Source organism: Conger conger, chromosome 6 (genome assembly GCF_963514075.1).
Source record: "Conger conger chromosome 6, fConCon1.1, whole genome shotgun sequence".
NCBI classification, from domain to species: domain Eukaryota; kingdom Metazoa; phylum Chordata; class Actinopteri; order Anguilliformes; family Congridae; genus Conger; species Conger conger.
The window spans coordinates 16,796,078-16,822,431 of record NC_083765.1 but is presented as its reverse complement, the minus strand read 5'-3'; the positions used below and the strand labels follow the sequence as shown (position 1 = coordinate 16,822,431).

At 40.5% G+C, this 26,354-nt stretch overlaps 1 protein-coding gene across 2 annotated transcripts in view; it reads left to right on the top strand.

The window, feature by feature from the left end:
- The first annotated feature begins 1,316 nt into the window (after nt 1-1,316).
- The window catches only part of LOC133130617 (NT-3 growth factor receptor-like), a 156,631-nt gene continuing 131,593 nt past the window's right edge, over nt 1,317-26,354 (top strand). For both annotated transcript variants that reach the window (XM_061245313.1, XM_061245311.1), the window contains exon 1: nt 1,317-1,872. In XM_061245313.1, coding sequence (XP_061101297.1) covers nt 1,628-1,872 — 245 coding nt within the window. In that variant the 5' untranslated portion in view covers nt 1,317-1,627. The remainder of the gene's footprint in view (nt 1,873-26,354) is intronic.

Below are 26,354 nucleotides of genomic sequence, written 5' to 3'. Positions count from 1 at the left end.
GCGTTCACATTGCTTGCAGTTTTGTATTGGATTTTGTTATGTGGACAAACATAATATCATTAACTACACAGGACAGAAAAAACGCGTAAACCCTTTACACGGGACAGCGAAGGCTACTGTAAAAAAAAAAAACTTTGTGTTGTGACACGAACCACCTTTATTCTGAACAAATACCCGATTTGGTGCAAAATAACCGGCCACATAAAGGCCATTATACACAAGCACAATGGAAATCAATTATCGTGCAAAACAACTTTGTTTATCTTTTGCACATTATTTAAATGGACAAATCCAGTATAGGGTATACTTCAAGTTCAGTCCTCAACTACACGCAAATTCAATCGTTTTGGTCGTTTTACAGACATCCACTAAGCTATTTCAGAAAATATTAAAGATATTTGCGAAGGACATCAATAAAGCCAAGCGTAATTTCTGCAATGCAAATAAGACCAGCACTACTCACTGTCGTTACTGCTCGAATTCATAACTGAGTGCTGGGTTACCTTCGTAATCGAGCATAGCATCCTGCTGCAGAACCTGTAGAACATACACCGCGTAGCCTATTGCATTAGTGGACGCGTAGCGTTGCTCTGCCTCTGAAAAGTCTCTACAGTGATGGTGAGTTGGTGTCGAGTTGGTGTCGCTTATTACAGAATACTGTCGCAAGGTGCCTAAAAAAGTCTCGCTGCAGAGCCGACTATTGGTTTGACTGTTTGTAATGCCAGTAAATCCTGATACGTACCTAGTATACAATTTGATTTATATATTTCCCTTATTAATTGAATTAAAAAATAGGCTTTTACATTGATAAACTAGGTGTCTTATCAATGTCCAGTAAACTGAATAGGGGAGGGACGTGATAACCAATCCAATGCCACACCGCGAGAACGTTAATGCAATGCTTTGGAAAGTCGTAGCCTACTTCCTTCATGTATCCAGGCTAAACAAATATATACACAGTTTCACAATTGAGACACGCAGTGTTGATGGCTGCGAGAGACGTTAACATTGCAATCGTAATGGGAAATCCCAGTGAGCCAGATTTTTTTCCCAAACGATTTGGGCATAGACATTGGCCAATCGCGGATAATTAAAAATGTAAATACAGCAAATACAGCTTTCGTTCTCTGCATGTTTCTGTTCTTTTAATGATTCAAGCCGTTTATGGTCTGGTTTGATCTCTTTTCTGTTTTGCAGGTGTGTCAGTTTTAATTCTGCCCAGTAGGTGGGACTTCATGCTCGGAGCACGGACTTGCTGTTCTGTCCTCTCTTTCTTATGCCATCCCTATGAGTCTCAGAACTGCTCGAGAGCAACCTGGAGCTACAGTAAGCGGCTAACGGCAACAGAAGACACGATACCCTGTACCATGCAGTATACCAGAGAGGACAGACCGGGAGTACTGGTTTTTCAGCCCTCTCCTCTGTAACGGAGTAATTTTTTTCTTTTTTGCCTTTTGTAATACTGGGACTATACAAATTTCGCATTAATTTGACATACCTTCACACTCACGCCCGTGCGTGCGCACATAAACAGACACACAAGCAAGCACGTAGCAAACACAGATTATCACATTTTTCACATTTGCTAACCGCACAAGGACACCAATTCTTCACAGGGTCGGGAATCATGGATCTATCGCGCTATCCACCTCGAATGTGCTGGTGGAGATTATTGTTTCTCTTAAGCATCTTCCAGGACTATGTGAGTTCCATGCTGGACTGTCTATCAACCTGCAGCTGTTCCCAGACGGAGATCTACTGCAATAAGTCCGACAATGGGAAATTTTTCCCTTTGCTCGCTGTGCAAGACACTGGGAACAATGGCAATAATACTAACAGCATCCCAGATCTGGTCAAGAACATCACGTCCATGTAAGTCTGCTCAAAGTAAATGTCACATATTGAGACCATGCATGTATTTTTAATTCACTCTCCCCGTTACTCTTCCCAACTGGCCAAACCTATGCCTCCTACAGTTTACAATGAATTATTGGAGCCCGTCTTTTTCTAACTTGTATCAATGTCTGGTATGCATCAGAATGGTTAGTTTAATGCATTAATTTAAAATAAATAAGATGTACCCCTACATTCGAAATTATTAGTAGAGGTTATTTTGCCACAACATGATTGCACCCGGAATATGGCCGAATGAATAAACCTGTTGTCCAAATGGCTGTTAATGCATGTTGTACACCGTACATCTTATATTTTTTTATCGTAGCGAATAAAGGAGGGTTTTTTTTCTTATTCTTATTTCTAATTTAAATGTATATATTATATGGTGCGTCTTGTATGAAAGATATAAGTAGTGTAGGCTTTATTAATATCGGGTATAAGAAGACATTTTCTGGAAAAACCAAGATCAAAGCCGATGCACTTTCAAATCTAATTGCCACGTCTCGAGAGTGATGGAGCAACTGTCTTTGGTTCACAGAGAAGCGTCTTGATAGGGGCTGCTCTGTATTCCTGGCGGGGACTTTAAAGGAATTTTGTCACAATGTTCGCCATCTGTGATATGTGAAAGGTGCCTTGTACTAGATAAAAGAATCGTCCTTAGTGAACGCCGATAATTATATAGTCTCATCTTGTACCGCAATACACATTTCCAGATTTCCATTCGGGGGGAGTGGGGGTGGGGGGTGGGGGGGACTTATTGCTGGGGACTCATTCCTCTTATCTGAAAATGCACAGTTGGTTTCATATTTGAGCAATTGGATACAAGGACTGCATAGCAAATATTGCTCGAGAGTTCCTATTTTTATATGGTTTCATCTCTATACTAAAGCATGAAAGTATCCAAAACCAAACTTCACCCGACCAACCGCATATTGACGGACGCCTACAAACAACAGTATTTGGTACTCCTTATTTTAACAATGTTCTTACGGTTGCTTTCAAGTATTTCCCCGGCTACGGTATGGGCTAAAGAGGTTTGAAAAAGTATACGGTTTAAAACGTAAGGGGCACAGGCTTCTCAATTGCTTCACTGGGCTGAATTTTACGATTATATTACCACTCGATATAGCTACTGTCTTCTTAAATATAATAATGCAGACGCTGATGGCATGATTATTTTGGAGGCTTTACCTAGTTGTAGTGCTTTAGGTCTGGATCGCCACATCACCATCTCCCCATCCGAATCGTGCTCTTCCCTCTATATTCGTTTTCCGCATTTACACTGCACTGAATGTACACTTCGCCCACTGGCACTCATGTCTCTGGGTTAACACACACACGCACGCTTACACACAGACACACACAGGAAAACATATGTGTTAACTGCAAAACGTTTTTTCCAGGGAGTTATGTACGAGGCAAAATGAGAAAGAAACTAACATAGATTCATTATGAATTCTTTGATGAGAATAGCCAAGACTGAGGATGCCATGGCAACCTCTCTGCTTTGTGCTGTATTCATTTCATACATTCTAAATCGCTACGTTCTATATATTTGGGTTCATGTCCTAAATACAATTTCCTAATTTTCGATATAGGGATATCGTAGTACCATTCATCAACAATTACACATTTGTTGAATGTATTCTTGAAGGGGGAAACACTATAAAATTGCATTTGAATCTGAAAATCAACTGCTGAATATTTTCTGCACACTTGTTCAGACCACTAGAGGGGGGAACTGGTAGCTGTAATGCAGATACGAGAGGTCTCTCTTGAGTCTTACGATTGCAGTTGTATTAGTACACCTGCGGCTCTCAGCACAAGAGTGTCCCGTTCATTCCATGTCAGCACCCTGTCTTTCGGACAGCTCCCACTAAGCTTAAAAATCACACACAAAAAAATAGCAGCGATTCTCTCTCTCTCTCTCTCTCTCTCTCTCTCTCTCTCTCTCTCTCTCTCTCTCTCTCTCTCTCTCTCTCTCTCTCTCTCTCATCCTCTTCTTGGGATATATACTGTATTCATATATGCTACGTAGACGTAACCTTGAAACTAATGTGAATGTGAATACATCTCCGTCAAAATTATTTCCTATTATGGAATAACAAATAGAACACCTGTTTAGCTTCCATCTATAGCTGTAAATAGATCAGTAACTATTTCTTTTACTATTTTATTTTTTTTCTGATTTATTGAATCAACAGTTGTTCCATGTACAAACAACTGTATAATCCCAGTGAATAAAGGGGACTCGGTTTCCAGGGCAATGGCAAACTAGCATTAGTAAACTACAAAATAACCATACCTATTAAAGTAAACCGTATTCTAAAGGCACAATCATACATGTCATAATACCGTAAATAATAAAACTGCATAATGTGGATATCATGCTGCACTAGAACAGAAATCCAAAGCCTGCTTTTGTTTAGTCGTGTCTCGCTCTCCAGTGGCTTGGGACACTTTTTATTTTTCTTGATATCAGAGGGCGGCAGATTGGGGGCAGGAGTGCTTCATTTATTTATTTATGTATTTATTTCCATAACGCATGCTATCATTATCCCACAACAAGCATTTGGTTGTGTTTTGATCTGCTTTCCTTCTACTAATTATCAGCATTGAGAGGGGCCCTATGCACTGTATGACTAATTAATAAAGAGGCAATGAGAAAAATATATTTTAATTTTGGTGATTTAGATTTGTGCTCGTTCCTCGCTAGCCTTTCAATTTTTTCTGTCTTCCATACATTATGTGTCTATCTAATTAAATACCATGAGCACAGCCCATCTGTTTTCATTACAGGGATCCATTAAGCTGATTGCCTTTTCTGTACTTGGGGAAGCACTTTCTGTGTCAATTAGTTCATTTTTTAATTCCTGAGGGAATGCACCATCAATGTTATGTATGTGTTTGTACCTTTTGTTTTTTTATTTCATGCTTGTGCTTATATTAAATCAGCAGTGGTTATTGATTTTCTTATTAATGTTTTCAACAAGACAATTTATTTATAGACTTTATTTCCGGCAATACTGTATTTGTAGGTTTTTATCCGAGGCAATATATCTTTGACATATCACACTTTTACATTGTCAAATGATTATTATCTGTAAGAGTTAATATAAGGATAATTCCATGTATTTTACCTGCCATATACAAAAATAACCAGCCAAAATGAGCTGTCCTATCTTAAAAACTATGTTTAACAAAAATATCAAGTAGAGCCCAATAATTCTAGGTTCTGCATTCTCCCACCTGTAGTGAAGCCCACTGTTTGTGGTACTTATATATAAAAAGAGTGTTGTCACAGTTTCTTTTCTCATCTGGAGCTCAATGCAGAATGGTGGTAGCTATAGCAAGGGTAATCTGGAAGAGTCTGCATATGCTTCTGTAAAAGGGATTAAGTCATGAGAGGCTTTTGTTTGATGGAGAGCACATTGTTCCTTGATTACATTGGCTTAGTTGTTTGTACAGACAAATGAGTGCACTCCAAATGAAAGTGATATGTGCTGTACGTGGCTGCCTGCCTGGACCTCCAATGATGTGCCTCTTGGTGCAGCCCCTGAATCTTTGTTTTCTCATCAATTAATAATGCAGTGCGTTTTTTAACTGTCACACATGTGATCTCATTACAGTGCTGTAATAGGTTGTTTCAGTGGGTCCCCTGGGAGTGAAAAGCTATAATACACAGGCTCAGCTTCCAAGGTTAGGAAGTTTCTGGGAGCTCAGAACAATCCCATACGCAGGTTAGGAAATTTCTGGGAGGTCAGAACAATCCCATACGCAGGTTTGGAAGTTTATGGATGGTTAGAACAATCCCATATGCGGGTTCGGAGGTTTCTGGGAGGTCAGAACAATCCCATACGCAGGTTTGGAAGTTTATGGATGGTTAAAACAATCCCATACACGGGTTTGGAAGTTTCTGGGAGGACAGAACAATTCCATATGCTGGTTTGGAAGTTTATGGATGGTCAGAACAATCCCATACGCAGGTTCGGAAGTTTCTAGGAGGACAGAACAATCCCATACGCAGGTTTGGAAGTTTCTGGATTTGCACCAGCAGAGTTATTTGTGAGTTAGCATGTCACCCCCTGTCTGCAGGCCACAGTGAATTTAATATCTCACCCACAGCATATAAAGACACTCCACTTCGTCCTTTTCCATGCGCACCATCAAGTTTACATGAGGCTGCCGTTTGGGTAAGTAGGTCAGGCCCACCGCGTGAGAATTAGGAGGAGTGAGCTTGGGTCGGCAGCGTTCAGAGGCTGTGATGAAAGGGCCGCCTCGCATCTCCCACGCCCTCCTGTGTGCTCCTCGCCCCCCTTCCTGAAGAGCGATATCAGCCAGGCACCGTGTCTCAGGCACACAATCAAAAGAGCTGAATGAATACATCGGCCTCGTCCGAGGGTGATTAAAAAGCACAACTCAGTTCAATGGGGCTGTGATTATTTTTCCTTTCAGAAGGGGCTCCTTTGTGACGACTCCTTTGTTAGGATCACATTTTTGTTACATTAATGGATGTGCACCTCCGCATTTTGCCTGGATGTGGATCTGTTAGCAGTGGCAGTGTATCATAACGCTTAGAGACCTGGGCTTGAGGCTCCCAGGCGGGGTGCTGCTGTACCTTTAAGCAAGGTACTTAACCTAAATAGCTTCAGTAAAAGTCTCCAGCTGTATACATTGATTTTACGTAAAAAGAGTGAAAGCGCTGCAAGTCGTCCTGGATCAGACCATCTGCTAAATGTAAACGTATTTTATCGCAGGTGTCTTCTAAGTTGTGCACCAGGTAATGAATAATCAAGCAAGATCCGTTACGCGAATAGCTTTACCTGCTATTTTGTTCACTAAAAACAGTGAACAAAAACAAAGATACCAGCAACAGCGAGAACGTTTTTCACTTCAGAATATGTTCAATTGAATAGTGTCCGCCTTCCCTCCCCTCAGAGCCCCTGTTGTATCTGTGAACCTTTGCTTTTTCTGGCCTGCCTTTGAGGTATCTAAGCCCAGAGGATATTAATGTGTCTGGCAGTTGCTGCTGGAAACGGTGTGAGATGGTGTGCACTTACCCATTGCATATGCTGCATAAACCTTACAAGGTGAGAGTGTGTGGTCCATCTCGGATTTTTAGCAGGGATTGGACAGATCAATGACACCTCAATTACATCATTTTTCTCTGGCACACTAGCTAGTATAGCCATGTACTAGGATAACCTGATGCAAGGTTGCTTTTGCACTGGCTGCTTATTGTGGTATTACGTTTTGTTTGCCATTGATTCTGTATGCTGATCTACTTGGTGGGCTTCTGCAAATATATGCCCAGCACTGTCATATCTATGGGGACAGGTCTTTAATAAACTAGGTATGTTTCAGTAGTATATCAATATGATCTGAAAGCTCGATTGTGCAGATAAATTCTTATCAAATGACATATAACATTCAGTTTAATCTCTATTTTCAAATCTATATTTATGACAATATTTTCTTGTTTTCCGTGATGTGAAGGCAAGGCTCTTGAAGGAAACATCAATGTATTTCCCAGTGGATTAGTTATAGTGAACCACGTTGGAATGGAAAATGCACTGAAGACTATCCAATTGCTTGTTACACTGGAGTCATACTGACCCAGCTGAATGACATAATTCTTTCTTGAAAAGAAAAGTGAAAAAAGAACCACATATTAGTTATAGCTGGCTGCCTAAAGATTTTTATCAAGAAGCAGATTATAGTTTTGTGATTCCCCTGACAGTGTGCTTTCAGCTATGGAAAAGAAAGAAAACAACTTCAAAAGTTTTTGGTTGCAGGTCTTACTTAATATATAGACTTATATATAATATATAGACTGCAAATGCCGTGTTAAGGAGGCTTAGCACAAAACCAAAAGCAATTTATTCATGAATCCTAAATAAACCTGAATCAATTGTCCATTAGAGAATGTAAGGGAAACTGTGGGAAAGGTTATTGCTCCAGGCCCGTTCATTAATAAGAAAATGTATGAAAAAGTCTCTGACGTTATTTTTATTATTCTTAACCACAAAGATGCATGAGAGAGAGCTGAGGCACGGTGCTACAGTGATAAAGCTGCAAGTATATGACCTTGAGGTCTTTGTCTGCCACCACTTCTGTGCACACACACACACACACCATACCCAGCCAACCCCAAGTGCATTATGCATTATCATTTCCAATAACATTATAAACACTGTCCTATTTCTGATACCCTCCAGCAAGATTGCTGTGACTGCCTCTTGCTAATGTTGGAATTATAGATTTGGTCTTTTGAAGGCGGTATTATGGGATGCAGTGGAGAGAGGGGAGGCGACCAATCACCTTCACCCATCTACATCTCTTCCTTTGTGGAACAAAGCACATCTGACATTTGCACAAAGTTTGATGTGCATTATGTGGTGGGTTATTGTTTATGGAACAGATAATAGCTGGAAGATCAATGATGGAGTATGACAGACTAATGGTATAGGTAGTGATTTCAGATTTGCCATCAAAGATTAGTCAAGGTCTCAGCCACCAAAGTCACAGGAACAATACTTGCATATGAAGAAAGTGCTTTTATTTTTATTGTTTGTTTGTATCTATCTGTTGTATACATCTTCATAGGAATGATTGCGATGGATAAAATTCTGATATTGGATAGCACACATCCATGTAGCGCATTGCTCTGACACTGTCATTGCATGCTCAGCTCATTATTAGCGCCACTGCTGCCATTAAACTCAAACCCCGTGCCCCCGGGCCATAGGATCCAGCTGCAAGCTGCTACTTCACTTTACATCGGAAAAGGGAGAGGACCAGCTCTGTTTCCCTGCAAATTCAGTTAATGATGCACTATGCTAGGCGATAAGGTTTTATCACTGATAATTTCATATAGTTTTTAAACATATGTTCCAGGACATGTTTTCTGGACAGAGGAAAATGCCTTGTTTGTGCGGGAACATGCATGAGAATTGGAAGCAGCTGAATGCATCAAGGAGCTATTTAAATGTGCTGACCCCCCATCAGGCAGATAGTCAAGTCACACAGTAGTCTGACAGGCCCCTGCCTGCGTCTACATCTGTCTCAGTGATAGGTAATCAGTTGGCAGGTTGCGATGGGGCGTACAGGTTGTAAATTAAAATGGTGGATGCCATGTCTTCCACAATGGTCGCAGCCCCGCCACAGCTGTGAGACAGTGGCAGCGTGATTGGAGCAGGCTCTGATAATAGAGCTCTCCCGATACATGAGTTTGAACTGTTCTTGTGACTGGCACACTCTGGACGCATTTTCGAGAACCGTGAAGGAAAGGAGAGGCATTGATCATCATTGAGAGAAATAAAGGATTTTGGGGTTTGGTTTTGCTGTCGCGCACAGCGTTTCATTTTGATTGGCCTGGCCTTCCTGCTGAGGCACGCGGAGGCTGACGATCGCCCGCCACCCTCCCCCACCCCGCTCCTCATGAGATGTGATGTCTTCTCTTCCACAGACCCGCACTCGCCATACAGACTCCACGCTGCTTTAAAATATTGAAGAATCCTAGTCCATGTACGAATTTCCTCTGATCTCCTCTTTCTATGATGTTTTACTGCTGCAGTTGTCTGCGATAAATTCTTAATAGGATCATTCCGTATGGAATCAATAAAAAATGGCTTGTTTGACTTTATCTTTTGGGTTTAGCAGACATTTCCACAAAGGGGGAAAAATTATGCATGAAGAATTCTCATTTCAGTGACAACTCGTTCAGAAAATGTTCACCTCCTCCACCTGACCCTTATATCTTTGTGTATGCATCCCCAGCGGTAGGAAGATGATTATGGGTTTGATAATGCCATGCAGTATGGCTGAGCTCCCTCCTCACCACCACAGCCAGATACCACACAGGGCCAGTCACAGAATCCCTATAACACTCACCTGTGAATAACATATTTTCTTATGTTATATTGAATAATACACTTGAACTCCTCCACCTCAGCTGGAGGTAAGGTGCAGTGGCCACAGTGATGTGGGAATTTGTATCAGAGTGTGATGGAGAAGAGGAAGCTGAGCCGTAAGGCAAAACTCTCAATTTAATGGTCAATCTTCATTCCTACTCTCACCTATGATCACAGGGCTTTGGTCATATTGAAAACTGAAAATCTGAAAATATATAGCCCCCCCCCCACTCTTTTGATCTTGAAATGTTGAACCGTTTTTCTTTTCTATATACATTATAGCCAAGTCTGCCAAGTGAATATTGAAAGTGGTGCAATTGCTTCATATTTCACAGTAAGCTTTCCCATAGTAAACTCCCTTCCATGCATCAGCACGATTATATCCATAAATGCATTCAAAAGCTGTGTCAGGCATCTCACTCATGCAATGATTCCTTTTTCAAAACCTAAGAACGGTGATCCGTGTTTACATTAACAATGTTTTGTGAGCTGAGAATTAAAAGGTTCTTATTAACATTTTGGAAAAAAAAGATTTAGTTTCATAAATGTGTTGTTTATAGGGCACTAAATAAATGTGTGAGGTTTTATACAACAATAATGTTTAAAGGTATAAAAAATGTCAAATTTAAAAGTTGCATCTGCTCAGAGCCCATTCACTTTGGAATCTTTGAAGCTCAATATCTCAAAACTCTCAGAATGCAGGTAGAACCTTTTTATTCTCAGCTCACGGTTTTATGTAAAACCCATTTACATAAAACATCTACCATGTTTTATTTCCCTTTTCTATTGTCTAGGCCACTTGTCCAATCTCAATATAAATGTTTCATTATGAAATTATTGAATCAGGGATTTTAGGCACTAATGCAATTACAAAAACAAAAAGGGATGCTAAACACTGTGGCTTTGGTGAAGAAAAAAAACTGGATGATTAGATTTGTGTTGATAGTAATTTATGTTCCTCAGTATTTTCCAGTGCAGAGTCTTCAGTTTCATTTCCATGTCCCTTTTCCACTGATATATTATTCATGAAAGGCTAATATAGGCTCCTGAGAAGTTTATTTCCTCTGTTTGCCACAGTTTGGCAGTTGGTAAATCGACAACATTGACATTATGGGCATCTCACAGAAAATATTTTTGGTTTTGATGCCACCATAAGCTTTCGTTTATATTTTTAGTATAAGCTGATTGCTAACTGCATTACTAATTAGCATATTTATAAACAGTGACAGACTTGTACATACTACACATCAAACATTTTTTCTATTCCTTGTAGGCGGATCATGAATACCTGCATGAAATTGTTATCACAAAATTAAATAAAATTCTTCCACATGTTTACAGATTGTTGCGCTGAATTTTGAATGCCATCGTGAAATTTTGGGCTTCAGTTTTCTGACTGCTGCTATGGAAACACAAAGGCTTAATCTACTGAGACCAGAGGTGATAGAAGAGTCATTGGTATTCCAGAGAGTTGATGTCAGTAGAAAACAAGAGACAACATCACTCAAAAAGGCAAGCAGCCAAGAAGATACCTGCTTGACCCAGATGTGTGGGTTGTTTCATGTTAGATGAAAGTCATCCGTATTCTGTACATGTGTAGATGTGCAATTCTGTGGTGTGAGGGATCAGAGAAGGTTAGATCGGACTACCCTTGCAGAGAAATCAATGCGATTGTATTAATTGTCCAAGCATGGCATGGAGGTAAACGTGTAGACCTGAAATGGCTGTTAAAGATTGATGGTCTCAGGATTAGGTGATAGCAGCTATTGTCAGCCATTGGGAGCAATGCCTAGAATGTTTATGCTGGTGCTGTGTGTCAGCACATATTTATGTTTGCCAATTATTCTTACCATTTCTTCAATAAAGCTTGGAGTATACTGCCAAGCTGGTCATTTAGTATATTTCTTACAGCCTACATTTTCTGTTACTTTGCTATGGTCAGTACTATTCAGCTCTAAAACATTTATAGTGAACAATTCTGGAGCAGTTGCTTGGTGACAGGGATATAGTACAATTCACTATTATATATACATACAGTGTAAAACAAGACAGACTTCCTGTGAACATTGGATATCAAAGTAGATGGAGCTTGGACATCAGTATCGTGTATTATACATGTATGATTGTGTAGTAATATCATGCAGGTACAAAACTAGAAGCTGTTTTCTGTTATAAGCTGTTTTGTAAATGACAGAATGGGATCAAAATGTCAATTTTAGATACAAGTCATCTATCACCAAATCCACAAATTTCACTCAAGTAAAGTCAAGCTGGTGGAATTTGGTTCCGTACAGCTGGAGAGCTATGACATGACATTACATATATAATAGAATCACATGACATATACACAGGCATGACATATACACAGGCAGACAGCATAAAAGGAAAATCAACAAGTAGAAGGAAACAATAACAGTACTATGTGACATGAGTTGATAAAGTGCATTTCAGTAGTGCATAGAGCATGGATATGTTGTAGTGATGGGGATAGTGACCAGTAGATTTCTGTAGTGCAAATGTCTGTTGTACTGTACAGGTGTGTGTAGTTTAGTGTTGTATTATAATGTATTAGTGTCCAGAGTGAGTATGGCTTGGGGGAATAAGCTGCGGTTTAATCTATCTGTGCTCCCCCCTAATGAACGGTAGCGCCTCCCAGAGGGCAGTAGCTGGAAGAGGAGATTTGCTGGACTCTTTGTTTGCTTTATGGTAAGTTTTGTTTATCTGGAGTCCAGTGATGGGTGGTTGAAGCCTATGATTTTGGTTACTTTTGTAATGACTCTGTCCAGTTTCTTTATTGTGTGTGTATTGATGTGCTTCGGTACCAGACAGTGATAGACAGGGCGAGGATGCTTTCAATAAGTCTTTGTTGTGCTTTCTTGAGTAAATGGTTGCAATTTGTTTCCCATTTAAGGTTATTGCTGATGTAGGTTCCGAGGAATTTGAAGGTGTCGGAGAGTGATGGTTTCGTTATTGATGAGGATGGGTGGCTTGTTTCCATTGTTCTTCCTGAAATCCATGATGGTCTCCTGGTTTTTTTGGTGTTCAGGACCAGGTTCTGGCACCAACTTACTGCTCTCTCAACCTCCTCCTGGTACGCTGTTCGTCATCTTTTGCTATGAGGCCAGGAATTGTTGTATCGTCTGCATACTTTAAGACCTTGACAGAGTTGTGAGGCTGAAATTATTGGTGAAGAGGAAGAAGGGGTGACAGGACGCAGCCTTGCGGCGTGCCTGTGCTGGTGGTAAGGGGGTGAGATTACAATTTGTGTCCTGTTGCTGAGAAAGTCCAAGATCCAGTAGCAAATTGAAGGGGTGATGTTCATTTTCAGGAGTGTGGTTGGGTTGACATTGTTGAACGGAGAACAGAAATCTATGAAAAGAATGCGAGTATATGTGTTTTTGCAGGGTGTAGTGAAGGCTGACTGCGTCATCAGTGGATCTGTTTGGTGTGTAAGCAAACAGGAGTGGGTGTAGTATGGATGAGTTTGAGGTGATTCTGAACCAGTCGTTCAAAGGTTTTCATAGCCACAGATGTGACAGGTCTGTAGTAATTTAGGGTTGATATTTTGATTGATTTGGGAACAGGAATTATGGTGGATGTTTTGAAACAGTAAGTGACTTTTTGTTGGCCGAGTGAGGAGTTATAGATGTCACAGAATACTGGTTCCAATTGCTCTGCGCAGTGACTGAGAAGGGCTGGGGTTAGATGCTCTAGGCCTGCTGCTTCGTGCCTATTGAGCCTGCGAAAGCCAGCAGAAACCTGATTGACATCTATTAAAAAGGGGGTAGTAGTTGAGAATATGGCATTATTGGTGGTGAGGCAGTTGTGGGTTTCTCAAAGCAGGTGTAGAATACATTGAATTTGTCAGGCAGCTTGGGGGCTTTGTCTGTGGGGGGAGTAGGGCATTGCTGATAATTGGTAAGTGTTTTTAATTCTTGCCAAACAGCCCTGGTGTTATTGTTCTGGAGTTTTTCATCCTGTTTGTTAGAGTAGTCAGCCTTTGCCTTTCTTATCGCAGCTATAACTTTGTATTTGATAATTCTATAATTCTCCACATCCCGTTATGGAATACTTGTGTTTCTCCTTACACTGGTTAGATTAGAAGTTTATCAATTACCCAGCTTGTCCGTAGAGCTCAGGGAGACTTTCAACATCTTTTTAAGCCAGAAGAGAATAATCAGGTCTGGCTCTTTTGTTACAACATTGTTCTGCGTGGTAGTTTAACTGTTATAAACAGCTCTGGATTAGATGGCCTGCTTATTTCAACGGAGGACATGGGCACTGCAAGCAAAGGCCATACTGAGGGTGGTGGACATGAGGGGGGTATAATTAGCCTGTAGCAGAGGGAGCTTCTGCATGCTTAAACAAGACACGTCGCCCACACCCCCAAGGCTATCCCTCATTAACCCCAACAAAAAAACAATGAGGCAGGAAAGTGTTTTCACCTAGCCCAAATAAAACATCTGGTGAACGAAGTTACGGGGGGGGGGGGGGTCAGAATAGGGTCAGAATGCTGAAGCTCTCTCTCCAAGCAAATGGGCAAATGGTTTCTGTCGTTTTCTCCAGCCAATGTTAATATGCTCATTTCATTAGTGCCTGAGAACTCAGGTGCCCAGGCGCTTGGGTGATGCACTGGAGATTTTTTTGAACCTTTCGTTTTAATTTCCCAAAAGCCTGTCTAGATTATAACGTCCAGATTATCGGTTTATGAAAATTACGACATTAATAAGCCTCCGGTGTGGGCATATCATATAAGCCTCTCTCGAAACATTAAACAATAATAAAGAAGTTCTCCTGTTCACTTGTGTCATTAGAGACCCCCTGCCCCTCCCCTATGCCTCCACCAGCCTCTAGTACCGATTTGTCAAGACAGCACTTCTTGCTAAGTTTCCAACCTAATGCAATAAGCGGACTCCAGCTGCTACATGCCCTGCAGCAAAGGCCAAATATACATCCAATCTCCTCCACTCTCTCACCCCATATGGTGTCCACACAGTGTCAGGAAATGGGTGAACAGCCCCCCTCAGATGTGTTAGCCTCTCCTGGTTCTGTACAAAGGCCAATGCAGCTCCTCTGCACATGAGCATTACACTAGTGTAAAGAGCTCAGCTGTGTATCACCAACCAACAGAACACTGATAGCAAAACCTCAGCCTGTACAGCTAGTGTCCAACTTGGACACATACACTTAGTCTTTCGCTGTTTTGAATTTAATTTAATCACCACTACTCTGCTTGATTAATTATCTGTTTGCAGGGCTGTGTGTCACAGTGGCTTTTGCAGATTTCTTCGGAACAGAGGTAACATTGCTGCCGGGCTCAAAAGTCACTTTGATTTGAATGAATACATTGCCTGTAATTTATCTATGACTATGTGTCTTTTTGTTGATTTAGAAGAGAACCATACAGATGTATTTGTCTCTAGTAATATCTAGTAATATTGTGTGAAAATCAGAAATGCCCTATAGAAGTTCAGTCAGTGGTGTGTGTCATAATGTTAACGGAATGGTTACTGAGTTGTAATTTGCAGTGATTAAGGCTATAAGATGAAAATTAATTAATGAATTATCCCAACCCGCTTATCCTGAACAGGGTCGCGGGGGGCTGGAGCCTATCCCAGCATACATTGGGCGAAAGGCAGGAATACACCCTGGACAGGTCGCCAGTCCATCACAGGGCACACACACCATTCAATCACACATTCATACCTATTGGCAATTTAGACTCACCAATCAGCCTAACCTGCATGTCTTTGGACTGTGGGAGGAAACCGGAGTACCCGGAGGAAACCCACGCAGACACGGGGAGAACATGCAAACTCCGCACAGAGAGGCCTCGGCCGACCGGGATTCAAACCCAGGACCTCCTTGCTGTGAGGCGGCAGTGCTAACCACATCCGTGCTGCCCTATAAGATGAAAATGCGCAGAGAAAACAACTGATGGATATTTGGTTCATTTTCAACCATCACATTTTTGTTGGGATATCATGTTTTAATTAATTCATAATTGATATGCAGAGAGCTCTATAGTCTTACCATTCCCAAATAATTACAATGCTGTCACCCAGTGGGAAAGATGTTTGAGGTTGGTAATTGGATTTTGAGTTAAATTACATTTAAAATGACTGAAACCTAAAGAAAAAATATGTACTACAATTGCATTTACGCAGAGTGATTGTGTTTTACAGAGTGCAATTATGTGTCAGCTCAAGTAATCCCCACAAAAATATTCTCATTGTATCTTGCCAGCCTTGAGTTTTTTAACACACCTGGGAAATGTATCTGATGATATCAACTGTTTTCTATGTTTAAGGTTGACATAATGTGCTTCAATGGCTATGAACATAATGGCTACTTTATATGGTTAGCTCTGTTGTGCTGTAATTACATTTTGTTGGATAGTTTGTCAGGGGTAGCAAAATTCTTCTCCTCACGGACAAACCACAGGGTTCACAAATGCTGAAAAGGTCATCTAAACTTCGCCTGGCTAGGAGAATTGAAGCCCTGTCGGACAAGCCAGCTCCATTGGCATCAAGAGTTTCATTAGAGGCCTACTCTCTCTCCACAAAACAGCATTCCTGGGATTCAATTAGCTTGATGAGTGTGCCAGGGGTAGAACACAGAGGGCCATTAGAAGAGAGGAATGAGGGAGGATAGCTCTAATGCAGCAAAGGAGTGATGGAGTGATAATGAAAGGGACTCTCTCGCTGCGGCAGTAATCCAATCAGCCCGCTCGGGAACGGTGCATTACACAGAACGCGCATGTTTGCAGGCGTGTAACAAGGTCCAGTCTGTCAGCATGAGAGGTCAAACACCAATCAAATAGGTGAGATGCACAATGAATTCTCCTTGTCTTGAAAGCTGTCAACCCGAGAGTGACGCTGCGTCCGGCTCACACGACTCCACTAACCAGGTTGTTACTGATTGCCGTCTTAATTAAGTGGATTTCCTTATGCCCAGACTGCTTATACGATATCCGTCCACCTCAGGGTTTTCACAAGTTTTGCCCGAGCAGGAATGGCATGTAGAATATTAAGAGTCAAATCCAGCCTCTTGTGTCACAACACGATCTTAAACAAGCTCTGGGAAAGACTGATGAGAGGAGGCTAGAACAGCAGTGAATGCAGTGCATCCAGTGCCCTAATTCTCATTATGGTGCTGTCTGCTGACGAAATACTGTGAGCAGCTCTTCTGTGTATAGCTCCTGGATCAGTTGTTTAATACCCTGCGGATCTGCATCTACTTTCTCCCTAATTAAATTCCCCAGTTAAATTATCTTCCTGCAGTACATACTGTAAACTGAAATGCCTTTTGACAAAACCTGAGTAAATTTTGATTATGTGTGTGTTTGTACTTCTCAAGGTGGCCCTATGTAGTTTTTCCTCTTTGTAGACAGGTGGTATGGGGTATGGTTTGTTCAGCTATGTACAGCCTGGGTTAAAGGACTAGGCCTGTAGTCAGAATGTTTTAGCATTGACTTCCACAAGGGGCACTGCTGTACCGCAGTAATACATGCATTTATTGAAAAAGATCATAGTAGTAGCTAGCTAAACCTGGATTATATCAATCCTTAACTTTGGCATACAAAACAATGTAACAAGTTATTTTAACTTTTTTTTCTTAACAAGCAGTTCATACTGCTGCTCACTAAAGTCAGCAAGCATGTTTTGCCGAGACATTTAAGAGTTAAATTTAATACAAGCCTAAATTGCTTAACTGTATAAAGGGTGCATAGTGGGTAATGTTGCGTTTTATGAGACAGTTTGCAGTTTTGAACAGGGAGAGGCCCTGAGCCGATCAAAGCCTGCTATGCACTGCCCTATGGGAGCCTAATGGACAGACTGCTGTCATCTGCAGGAGTCTCAGGTTTCCAGATGATAGGGCAAAGGCCAGAGTGCCATTTTAGTGTGTATCACAGCCTTGACTTCGTAGTTTCAGAGGTAACCGAGAGTACAGAATCTTACCATTCAGAATCATCAGAATAGCTTGCCATTGAACATATGGTCTACCCTGTCCATCTCCCTTATTAAACCTAGACTCAAAACTCACCTTTTTGGTCTAGCATTTTTAAATGTATAGTGTTTTATTGTTTGTTCTGTGTGTTTCATGTTTGCATATGTATATGTTTTGTACTGCACTCTGGTACAATTATTATTGTTTTGAACATTCTTTCTAAATACAAATGACTACAGAGTCACCTTACCTTGCCATTCCTGTTGCGGGGATTTAGCTGAATGTGCCATGTTCATTGTATGCAGAAGGCAGTTGGATAGCATCATGTTCATACCATAATGCTCAGCTTCCAAGCAGTGAATTAGCAGGTGGAACCAGCTCTTCGGCAGTGGAGTAGAGCCCATATCAGGGTGCGGGATTGGACAGGATTGGGCCTATTCCTTGTAAACACTCCTCAAGCTCCGCTGGCACTGCATTCTCATTTATCTCCATGCTGTTTTTCTGACTTATTTTCAGTGTAATTCACACTGGGACATTGTCCCACTCCCTGGGCTGTTCACTCCTTTCAGGTTCCTGGAGACCCTTGCAGATTGGTTATGTCCCTCAGAGGAGAGGAGTTTCTCTTCAGGATGCCTCTTCATTGGGATTATAGAACAAAGAAGCAGGTCGCTTAGCAGAAAACAATGGAGTCCAAATGAACAAACCATTTCTATTATCAAGGTCCCATAAAAACAAACGGAGCAGCTATGTCATTAAACAACTATTGGCACCAAAAGGCAAAATGCAAAACATGCTCTCTGATTCATAAATCAAGCACACAGTACGTTACTGTAAGAGTTCTGTGAGGTTGGTGCAGTGTTTTTTTACATGCTGTGCTGCCTAGCTTTCCTTTAAGCAGCAAGCTCTGCTGTGCTGTGCTGTAAAGTTAATGTAATTGGGCAACATGGGATTAAATGTACACTATAAAAGCAGAGATAAGAAGTTTAAAATTCCTTTTATTTTCCATATGAAAGCTTGTTCTTAATGCTTACAGGATATGCCAAAAGTTAGTGTAGCTAAGTGTGCATATATACATTATGGGCGTCACATCGCAAGCATTGATTTCATTGCCATAATGTTGGCTAATTATGACAATAATGGCTCTCAAATAAGAAAGATGAACAGAACAGCCAGGTTATTATACCAATTGTTTTAAACTATAATGGATCCATGATGCACACAATATGCATATATTGCCAAAATAAATATTAAAAGGCATCTCTGACATTATGGGTTGCGCAAACCAAGACTGCCACATTTATATACCAGATTATCATTAATTTACATCATGATCAGATGCTCAATGAAAATATTGCATATTGCACAGCAGCTCTGGCTGCAAAGGTTTTTGTTGTTATCGATGTTATCCTTATCTTCTAGATGGGAAATTAGAGATGCAAGACGGGTGTCTTTGAGTCCATTATGGAAATGGAGTAAGAGAAGTGTGATGTTTATATTACTGGTTTACAAAAGGCACAGGATATTATGTTCTGGGGGTTTGGAGGAGCTTGAACAAAAAGTAGTTGTTTCTAGCTAAAAGCCTTCCTTCGAGGGATAATTCACAGTCTGGCTCCTCCATAACAGGAGTTGTGATCATGTACCAATACTGCTAAAAATCTGCACTCCCTTGGGTGAACAGGAGTGACTACTGGAGCAGTGTGAAATCTCTGTACCAGATAGTGTAATGCTATGTGATGCCACATGAATTGGACAATTCACAATGTAATACACTTATGTTTTACATAAAATAAAAGTGTAATGTTGTCTTCACATCACTATCTAAAAGCGGATACATTTATGAATTTTATAATTAGTACTTACAGTAATTGAACCAGGACCTTGACTAATCTACTACAAAATAAAATGTTTGTTCTTTTAGCCACACAGCTGATAATATTGGTCAAATTGGTTGGACATGGGATTGAGGCACTAACTTCACCTTGCATTTACTCTGTCCTTACTAATATTTGGCCAGTGGGCCCAAGCATAGCACACAATCAACATCAAATGCAAACTGGTAAAACCCGGAAAGGTCAAAAAAAAAGAAAAGAAAAAAAAAGCACCCCATGAAAAGAGGCAGCCCCGTGGCTTATCAACACCAGAGTTAAGATTCATTCAAACACAGGACACCATCACCAGTGTTCCTGTATCAGAGGGAGTTATCATTCAAGGAAATTTGTATTGAACACCCATAAGTTGTGTCACATTTGTTACATCTGTTCTATCTAACTGTTTCTGCCTGGTGTACCTAGCGATGATGCATGTAATTTGGTGAGCTGTGTGATATGTGGGACACAGTGAGACGCATGATGGCAGTGATGCCATTCGTGACTCTTAACATCCACCTTCACAGCTGCGGGCTGGCCCTAATGGTGCTGGCGTATTCCTGCCTGGCCGGCGTTATGCGGAGTTGATGCTGTCAATCACTGCACAGCATCTGCTGCTTTGATGAGATCTCCTGGTTAGACTGAAGGCACAATCAATCACCCCAACGTGTCCTTACCATGTCCCCGTGCCTTCAATCACCTCAGTGGGCCATCAATCTGGCCACTGGAGTCAGACGCATTCACAAAGGCTATCTATGAGCTTGAAGGTGTCACGCAGCACCTGTAATCATGAGGGAGGACGTGCTGTTTATTATCAGAGCTGTCCAGCATACCGCCTGCTTGCCTTTTTTGCCCAAAGTTGTCTGTGACAAATCAAAATGTGTGCCTTTGTAAGTGTAAAAGAGAAAAGCTCAAAAACGTTAATACGTTTTCTCATGAGGGGATTAAATTATGTGAATCCTCAGCTCTGGGAGGCGTTATTGTATGATGCTACATGTCTAATCATAAGCCACCGTCTGTTTTACGCGGCATCCCATGGGCCACTGCTAAATGAATGCTTTGCATGTATGCTGAAAATGCACTTAAATACGGTCAGACTGCTCTGATCCAAAAAAGAAAAATGTATGGGTCCCCATGGCAATTGTACTATTTGTCCATGTGTGTAATGCAGTACTTGAAGAGAAGTACAGGCCCAGTGATAGCGCTTTGTACCTTTCTCATTTCTAATGAGCCTGAGTGAAGTATCATAGAGTGCTGATAACATAATGTAAAGTTAACATTCAATGATGCTGGCTAATTTTGCTAGCATGGGATGCTGAACAGATTATCTAACCTGCACCAAGTGAAGTTCCGGGTGTTGGAAGTGGAGATAAAAGTAGTCTTGTAAATGACTTGGAATTTACAGTACCAGTCAAAGGTTTGGACACACCTTGCCATTTTCTGGCTTTTTTGATTGATGTTTTATGAGTCAGTAATTGTTTGTAATCATATGTGGTCATAGTGCAGATTGTGCATTTTCATAGTGTTCTATCACTGCAGTGTTCAGAAACGTTAAATTTTATAGTATATCAGCGTCCCAGTGACTGAATGTGACAAATTTTGTTCTTCTCGGACTTCTCAATTTTAAAATTAATTGACTCCACTCTGCTTGTCTGCTAGAGTTTCTATGGATACAGTTCTGTGAGTATTTGTTTCATGCTTTTGAGCATGAGCTTCTCAGGCCCTGTCACAACATCTCTAATGGGTTCAAGTCAGGACTTTGAATAGATCACTCCAAACTCTGGTACAGAGCAGAATTCATGGTTCCTACAATAATGGCAAGTCATCCAAGTCCTGAGACAGGCAAGCATAACCACACCATCACACTTCTACACTACCACCACCATGTTTTACAGTTATTATGATGTTCTTACTGTGAAATGCTGCATTTGCTTCATGCCACATATGAATAATGTGACCTTTTTCATCAAAAAAACAAAGCAATTTTCACTGATCTGTCCATGGAACATTATTCCAAAGGCTTGGGGATCCTCCAGGTGTTTTCTTTTGCAAATGTGAGAAGAGCATTGTTGTTTCTCCTGGTCAGCAGGGGGTTTCGCCTTGATACACTCCATTGAATCCCATTTTTTCCCAGTTTCTTCGCTATTGTGGAATCATAAACATTGGCCTTAGCTGAGGCTAGAGAGGCCTGCAGTTCTTTGGATGTTCTTCTTGGATCTTTTGTGACATAATGGCTCTCACTGTGGTCAGTTGGAGTCCCAGATCCTTAGAAATGGTTTGTAACCCTTTCCAGGCTATATATATTTCAACAACTTTTTTTCTCATCTCTTCTGAAATTTCCTTTGAGTATGGCTTTGTGGTGACTACTTCATTCTGATGATGAGGTTCAATATGAGTGAGGTTTAAATTAAACGGGACTGGCTGCAATCCAGCCTGACTGTTTTCAATCAGCAGAACCTAATTATCAAATTAAATTTGGCTAATTGATTGACTGAGTAACTAAGGGGCCAATTATGTTTTCATGTGGGTGATATGGGTGTATGATGACATTTTTCGTTTTTTGTGTTTCTCTTTGTCTAATATTACATTGTCTAAACATTTTAACTATTCAATGTGAATGCACAAGTAGTGCTCCAAACATACATCCAACAAACCAACAATCAATGGAAAATTCTTTTTAATTTTTTAATTTTGAAGCAATGTGGTCTTGTTCAGGCAGTTGCAAAGCTAAACATTTCAACCAGGTGGCAATATCCACTAAAACGTCCTTAATCATCATCAGAACACCTAGGAGCACAACTATGCATATAATAAATTGTGCACACTAGTACATTCCATAGTAGTTTTAATAATACATTATATCTGTCCCCTGTCCCCTTGCCTGACAGTGCCACCCATTGGTGCTCCTGCCATTCCTCAACCACATCTGTGCTTCAAGTTATTGGACATTTATGTACTTTTATTTAATCTGGTTTTCTGTTTAAAACCATTGTTTCTACAAACCGGTGTCCACCAGCGGCAGATGGGTTCCCCTACTGAGTCAGGTTCTGCTCAAGGTTTCTTCCTGTTTCCAGGGAGTTTTTCCTTGCCACTGTTGCCCTAGGCCAGGGGTCGGCAACCCTGGTCCTGGAAAGCCGCAGGGTGTGCTGGCTTTCGTCTCCACCTTAAAATAAGCAACCGATTCAGTCCCAAGAAACCAGGTGAGGCGAGTTAACTGTGTAATCAATGGCTTTCATTGATCAATTAATGCCAAGTAACAATGAAAGCCAGCACACCCTGTGGCTCTCGAGGACCAGAGTTGCCGACCCCTGCCCTAGGCGTACTCTTGGGGCCCGGTTTCTCTGTAAAGCTGCTTTGCGACAAAGGCCCTTTGTAAAAAGTGCTATACAAATAAAATTGAATTGAATTGAATTGAATTGAATATTGTTAACATTTTGGATTCTGGATAGGCTATTAAAAGAAACCTCCCTACCCCTCCTAGAATCATCCTTTGCTGTTTACTGGATCTTCATATTTTTACGAGCATAAGGCCGAACCTTATCGCAAAAGTCTGCATTGATTACATTGGACTAAACTTAAATCTTGTTTGATTGAACTACAAGTGTCTTTGATTGAATCCTGGGAGCAAAACCAGCAGCAAAACCAAAAATCCATCCTTCCTTTCATTTTCAGTAATTCAAATTATTATCCCACCGCTCCTATTATAATCCAATGTATGGCAGACACATATATTCATGCATACAAAAAGCATACCTTATCTACTTTAGAGATGTCAGGTAATCTTGTCATTAGCACATATTTGAGGTTTGTAAGGGAATGAATACAAGGCAAAATTAGTAATTGGTGAGTTTAGTCCTAGGCAAAAATTCTAATTAAAATGATAGCACATGAAAGCTACTGTATAAAAACAGCCAACTGGAACCCTCTATCCTCTATAAGAGGCATGAGTGCCATTAATGGAAAATAATTTGTATCTTTTAAATTAAGTATGTATCAAAAGCAACAAGAATGGCTCATACAAATTGTTTAATGAAACATATTGAAGTGAGAAATTAAACAGTGCAAATAAACTAATTCGGCGGCATGGATGGTGCAGTGGGTAGCACTGAGCAAGTAGATCCTGGGTTCGAATCCCCGTCGGCCGGGGCCTCTCTGTGCGGAGTTTGCATGTTCTCCCTGTGTCTGCGTGGGTTTCCTCTGGGTACTCCGGTTTCCTCCCACAGTCCAAAGACAAGCAGGTTAAGCTGATTGGAGAGTCTAAATTGCCCATAGGTATGAGTGTGTGAGTGAATGGTGTGTGTGCCCTGTGATGGACTGGCGACCTGTCCAGGGTGTGTTCCTGCCTTTCGCCCAATGTATGCTGGGATAGGCTCCAGCCCCCCTGTGACCCTGTTCCGGATAAGCGGGTTAGGATAATGAATGAATGAATGAAATGAACTAATTCAAATTACTAAATTGTAAATTGGTTTTACATTTTTTACATTTACAGTTTTTCTTTTTCACACAATGTAATATTCACACTGCATATATGTAAAAACCAGACAATGCAGGTGTGAGAAACATTCCAGTGCTCCAAAAATAAAAAATAAAACAGAAGAAGAAGCAGCAATCAGCTTATATGTTTCCTGACACCAGCACTGATGCACAACATCTGGTGCAAGGGCTTAATGCATTCATTGCAATTTTCTGTTTGAGATAAGGCCATGTTTAAGAGACATTTTGCAGTGTCTCGTTGTTGTTGGCCAGCTGGTATTCTGTATTGTGAATTGTGCTTGAGTACAGAGATTTCCACTCAAGCAAATAGCAGCCTGTGGCAGTGACAGATAGCACTGTGACTGCAATGCACAATTTACTTGCCTGTTCATCATAGATGCAGTGTGTTTACCTGCTTTTGGAAGCCATGCACACTAATTAGTATTAAGTGTTGTCAGATGTTGGGACTAATGAGAGCATTTTGCACATTCTTTGATTGCTTTGAACTAAAAGATAATTGGTTTTAGCATCATACCAAAACATTTGCGAGAACAGGACTTACTGACCTGAAGGACATGGATACCATGTCCTTCAGGTCTTTTTACGGTGATAGAAACAACTCTGGAGATGCTGTGTTTTATCTCTGCCTAGGAGCTGCAGACCTGTTTGAGGAAAAACTTCAGTAGACATGTCAGCTCTGGCTAGATTTATTCAACCAGGAAAAGCTAATTACAGTAATAAGGTGAGATAATCAAGACCCATGCAGTGTGTGTGTGAGAGACTAGAGTATAATGCCCTTCTGGTAGCTAGGGTAAATTAGCGTAAAAAACGTTTTCCTCTTGGAAGTCTTGGAAACCATATAATATAGAAATTGACCAACAATGATTCAGTTAAATAATATTAGAATTTGCAATAAATGACATAAAACTGACATCATTTTTTAGGAATAAATTACAGCTATGATTTACAATCTTGCAATTTGCAAGTGCTATTAACAGAGCCAAATCAAGAAAAAATATGTCCCAAGCTCAAAGTATATTTGTTTGGAAACACAATGAGTAAACACTTGAGTAAACATGTTAAGGACATCCATGTCTGGTTTTTATTGTGCTTCTTTTGTAATAATTGCATTGATTTGACTAAATTGAACTTGGTCTTTCAGTTTAAATTCTTAAACTCAATGTAAAGAAGAAGAATGGTACTGCATGAGACACAGTTAAGATAAAAGGGTTCACCTGCCAGTCAGTATGTATGTAACAGGTAATTGGCAACTGTATTCATCAAGAAAAGAGACAAATAAGCTGAGAACAATGATCAGAAAGGCAAGATTATGCTCTCCTCTTAGGTTATAAACCACCGCTGAAATGCTGCTGAGAGAGATTTGAATCATTTTTATGGAGTTCGCATATAAAAACTTGAGTTTGTAATGCTGTGTTTATCAATGTGCAGCTTTTCCAATATCAACACAGAGAGGAAAAAAATATAATATTTCAGTATCACAGTCTTATATTAATCTTATTTATATAAAATTATGTGATCTTTTTCACATAGAAACATTACTCTAGATGAGGCTTGAGTAATTTTAATCAATTTAGGTTATGTCGTCCTGGATTACTTTTCCATTTTGACACTTGTCTATTAAACTTGACACCTTCACTTGGTGTGCAATAAAGGCCGCGTTAAATATTCACGAAGTTCCGAACAGTGCAACATTCATGACTAATAAGAAATTGCTTCCAGATCAGTTGTACCGTTTTCATAAAAACGTACGCGATCAGTTTAAGTATATACAGTGACAATGTTATGGTGCTTCCCCGTGACAGTGTTGTGGGGAAGCTGCTAACGAGAGACTATGAACCTGGCAGGCTTATATGACCTCAGCCAAAAGCGTTCCTTGTAAACATTTTTACGCACGTACACACATCGTTTCATATAGACGGTATCAGTGTTTAATTAATGTTAAGATTAACCTTGTAAAGATTTAATGAATATTTGCCGGCATAACAGAGCGCAAAACTGTAACTGTATAACTGTAGCTAAAGGTGTGATTAGGGTTTCAGAACATCGTGTGTCAACGAGGTCTTCCGAACACAGAAAGGTTGTGTAATTAGCCTATTTGTTGTTTTCCATATAATTATTGCTCCAATTCACATAAATCAGTGGCCAATAAGCAACCATAACCATAATCTGCATTCCTCCGGAGAAAAACAGCCATAGAAAGGGCGTTAATTTCTGGTGGAAGAGTGAGTCCACGTTG